At 52.1% G+C, this 3932-nt stretch overlaps 1 protein-coding gene across 1 annotated transcript in view; it reads left to right on the forward strand.

The window, feature by feature from the left end:
- Window positions 1–2965, forward strand: part of LOC132465991 (protein diaphanous homolog 2) — a 42755-nt gene extending 39790 nt beyond the window's left edge. The window contains exon 5 of the mRNA XM_060062958.1: window positions 895–2965. Coding sequence (XP_059918941.1) covers window positions 895–1277 — 383 coding nt within the window. The 3' untranslated portion in view covers window positions 1278–2965. The remainder of the gene's footprint in view (window positions 1–894) is intronic.
- Window positions 2966–3932: the final 967 nt, after the last annotated feature.

Genomic DNA, 3932 nt, shown 5'->3' on the forward strand with positions numbered 1-3932 from the left:
CATCAGGCTGCTCGCCGTAATGCGTGGCCGGGACCCGACTTCTAGATATGTACAACGTAGGCTGTGAATCGAGGCAGACATTTACGGTTCTGTTTTTTGATTTGTATTTTTTGGTTGTTATTAGTTGTGCCCGCCCCCCAATTGCGCTGGCAGTTTTCTTCAGGACCTTCCCTCCCGCTGCTTAGTCTCCCCGCATGTTGCGTCTCCACAACACATTATCAAACATAAAAAACATCCTAAATGTGCTGTGGCGCTGAATGTTCAACACGTACGTTTCACAACAGGTGTGGCTGAAGTTTAGCACCTATAGTTTAGCAAGTCTCGGGAAACACGAAAGCATAGCGTCACATGTTATGCACAAAGCAATTTTTTATGGTATGTCTTAGTTATGGCAAACACGTGTGTGTGCGTGCCTGTGTGTGTGTCTGTTGTCTGTTGTGCGTGTGTGTGTATGCATGCACGCGTGTTTGTGTGTATGTGCTCGTGTGTGCATGTGTGTGTGTGTCAATAAAATCAAAGCCCTTAAAGTCTCACCATGGCACTGTGTCTATGGCCCTGTCCCTTCTGATCCCATAAGACAAAGCTGGCTCTTTGAAGTCACCACTTGAAAGGCCGGGTATGAATAACTGTGCAAACACTGATTAACAACTGATTAACGAAATGCTGTAAACACATACGCACGCACACACACACCAAAACACAACTTTCTAGGCCACACACACACTTGTACCTTAACGCCGACCTCAGCGTGTTGTAACTACATTGTCAACGGCTTCCGCAGTGCAGAATGAAACTGAACCCTCAGCGTCCTCCAGACCAAATGGGTTGGAGGAGTCTGATCCGAGCCGGGCCTCTCCGGCTGCATGATGACGATTGTTTTGTTTCTGTTCCCAGTGCCCGCTGAGATCCTGAGCAGCAGTCTGAGCAACATGGAGAAACAGATCCAGCGGCTCGAAAGCGACATCAAGAACTTCCCCAAGACAGACGACGAGCAAGATAAGTTTGTGGAGAAGTTGTCGATATCCTTTGTGTCACTACGTTCGGGGCGAGGGGGGGTTCGTCCGCGGTTGGTCTGTGTACGTGGGGTGTGGCGAGGGAACAGCCACCAGACGCCCAGGTTCCCCACGCGGCTACCCCTCGTACACACGGTCGGCTGGACCCTGACGTGTGTCTTTATGTGTTTTCTGCCTGCAAAGCGGAGCGGCACTAAAAGTCTCTGGGTGTGTGATGGCTGGGGCCCAGGGGAAGGGCTGCAGCGTAGCTCTGCTGCAGCGTAGCTCTGCTGCGGGGCCCCAGAGAGCCCCATCACATCTTTCTCCTCACAACTCCTCCCAGCGTCCCCTGAGTGAAATCACGCCCCTGGCTATTTTTTTTCGATCCTACTTTGCTGTGCTGCTCCAGCACCACTGCCGCCGCCGCCGCCACCGTCGCCACAACCACAACTGCCAGTCTCCCGGGGCTCGCTAATGGGGGTGGAGACGGGGGCTGCGACTTACCACGGGTCCCCGTGATTTCATCTCCTGGCTGGTCACAGCCACAGCCCCCTCCCACCCCCCACCCCCACACGGCTATCTGCAGGCTATCAGCTCCGGTGGCACCACTCCTGTCTCCGCCGCAGAGAGCTCTATCTGCAGTCAAGTGCCGGAGCCCCTCGCTTTGAATTAGCTGTGGCCTCGTCGCCCTGCATGATACAACCTCTGCTCATCTCCCTCTCCCTCTAATATCTCATAATGATTCATGGTAATAGGTGAAAGCCGTTTGTTCTTCTTTTTTTCCTTTTTTTTTCCTCTTCTTCCAATGTGTTCCCTCCGTGTTCTGTGCGTTGCACATTCGCGTGGGTACGGAGTCCGTTTCAACCCTCCGTCTCACTGTTGTCTTTTATTTGCCCTGGCGGCTGAGAGAACGAGGCGGGCCGGGGAAGAGGAAGAGGAAGAGGCTGGTGTTCTCAACAGCTAGTCTGCACTTTTTCGGTTGTAACCCTCCCACACACAGTAGTACACACACGGTAATACACACACAGTAATACCCCCCCACACACACACAATCAAACTCACACACACACACACACACACACACACACACACACACACACACACACACACACACACACACAGACACACACAGACACACACACACCACCAGCACCAGCACCTCCAACACCGCCTCCCAGTGTCGGTATCGATTCCCGGGCTCCTCTGGGAGCCGCTGGGCTGAGTGAGAGGAAATGGAGAGGTCCAGATCTACTGCAGCCGGGGGGCCCTCCCTCACTGTCTGGGGTTCCTCCCAAGAGGGAGCCTATGGCTGTTCATGACCAGAGAACTACAGCCTCCTGCAGCACCTCCGACCCAGCGGGGCCTGTTCGCCTGGCGGCCATCTTGGTTGCTAACGCCTAGCTTAGAGGGCTTGCAGAGTGAATGTGGATGAGCAGCAGCATGCTAGTCCTCAAAGCTAGCCACCACAGGGAGAAGGCCGATACACAGCCTAGACGACGTATGTAATCGCATTTACATTCAGGGCATTTAGCAGACGCTTTTATCCAAAGTGACTTACAATAAGTACATTTGTCAGAAGAAAACGTAGGGTTTGTTTGTGTAAAGACCTGCCTGATGCAGGGTTCTCTTGTCTATAAAGAGAAGCAGGCAGGTGGGTAATAGTTTTGTGCAAAATGGCCTCTGTTAGGTTTCCAACTGCGTTAAGTCTCACACGTAGTTAAGTCTCCAGACGCCGTTATGTCTCCGACGTGGTTAATTCCCCGTCAGTGTCGAGTCTCCGACGCTGTTCGCTCGTCCCGTCCCCCCCCGTCATGTCTGACGGATGGATGTGACGCTCATCCATTTGTCTTCATGCTTTGATTTTTCTTCTTTCTTTTTTTCGCAGCCGACGACAGAATCACTCTGTCTGCTGTTTTCAATTTTCCTCTCTGTGGCAGAGGGAATCAATGAGGAATCGGAGAGAATAAAATTACAAAGTGAGAATAAAGAGAGAATAAAAGAGAATAAAATAAAATTACAAAAAAAATTACACTCGTCCGGGCCCTGGGTTAGCTCCCTGGAGGGTTCTCCATGTGTTCCCAGCCCCCGTAGGAAACGGAACGGTGCAATCCAGAGTGTAATGAAGGCAGCGAGGTGGAGGATTCACGCCCGCCAAAGTTTATAATTCCGCCAAAAAGAGGACTTAATATCGGACTATTTATTTTTGTTTGTCATCGAAGCCTGTGTGTGTTTGCCTCTGTCTGTGTGTGTCTGTGTTTGTTTGCTGTGTGTGTGTGTGTGTGTCTGTGTGTTTCTCTGTTTGTGTGCCTCTGTGTGTGCGTGTGTGTGTGTTTTTGCCTGTGTGTGTGTCCGTCTGTGTCTGTTTTTGTGTGACTCCGTGTGTTTGCCGTGTTTGTGTATGTGTGTGCATTCAATCAAATTCACAAAATCGCTCCATGGATTTATCAAGCCCAGACAAACAGCAGAATCATCGATCGATTCGCTCGTTTTTTCCTGTTTTCTCGTCGCTTTCCTCCGTTTGATTACCTTTTTTTTATGCGTTGAGCGTCACCTCGCGTGGCGCGTGACGCATCAACGCTCCACCTGTTTGCTTTGGGTTTCTCTCCGTCGCACGTCGATCCTGACACAGAGCAGCCGTCTGATCCAGGGCCAGCCCAGGCCTGTCTAAACGTTTCCGGGGGGGGGGGAGGCGTGAGGCTGCTCCCTCCAAGCACGACCGGGCGGAAGACGTTCCAAGCTAGCGAAGGCATCGGCGTCACGCCGGAGCAGCCATGTTGGAAGACAGTGAGAGGCGCTGGGTGGCGTCCACTTCACCGAGCGCTGCGCTCGCTTCCCGTCATTTAACAGACTTTAAGTCATTCATGCGGACGACTCGGGTGGATTGTGGAAAGAGAGGGAGAAGCTTCCAGGAATCCTTTCTCTACAAAAGGCTGCAGTGCC

The sequence above is a fragment of the Gadus macrocephalus genome, chromosome 10 (assembly GCF_031168955.1).
Source record: "Gadus macrocephalus chromosome 10, ASM3116895v1".
Taxonomy (NCBI): Eukaryota; Metazoa; Chordata; class Actinopteri; order Gadiformes; family Gadidae; genus Gadus; species Gadus macrocephalus.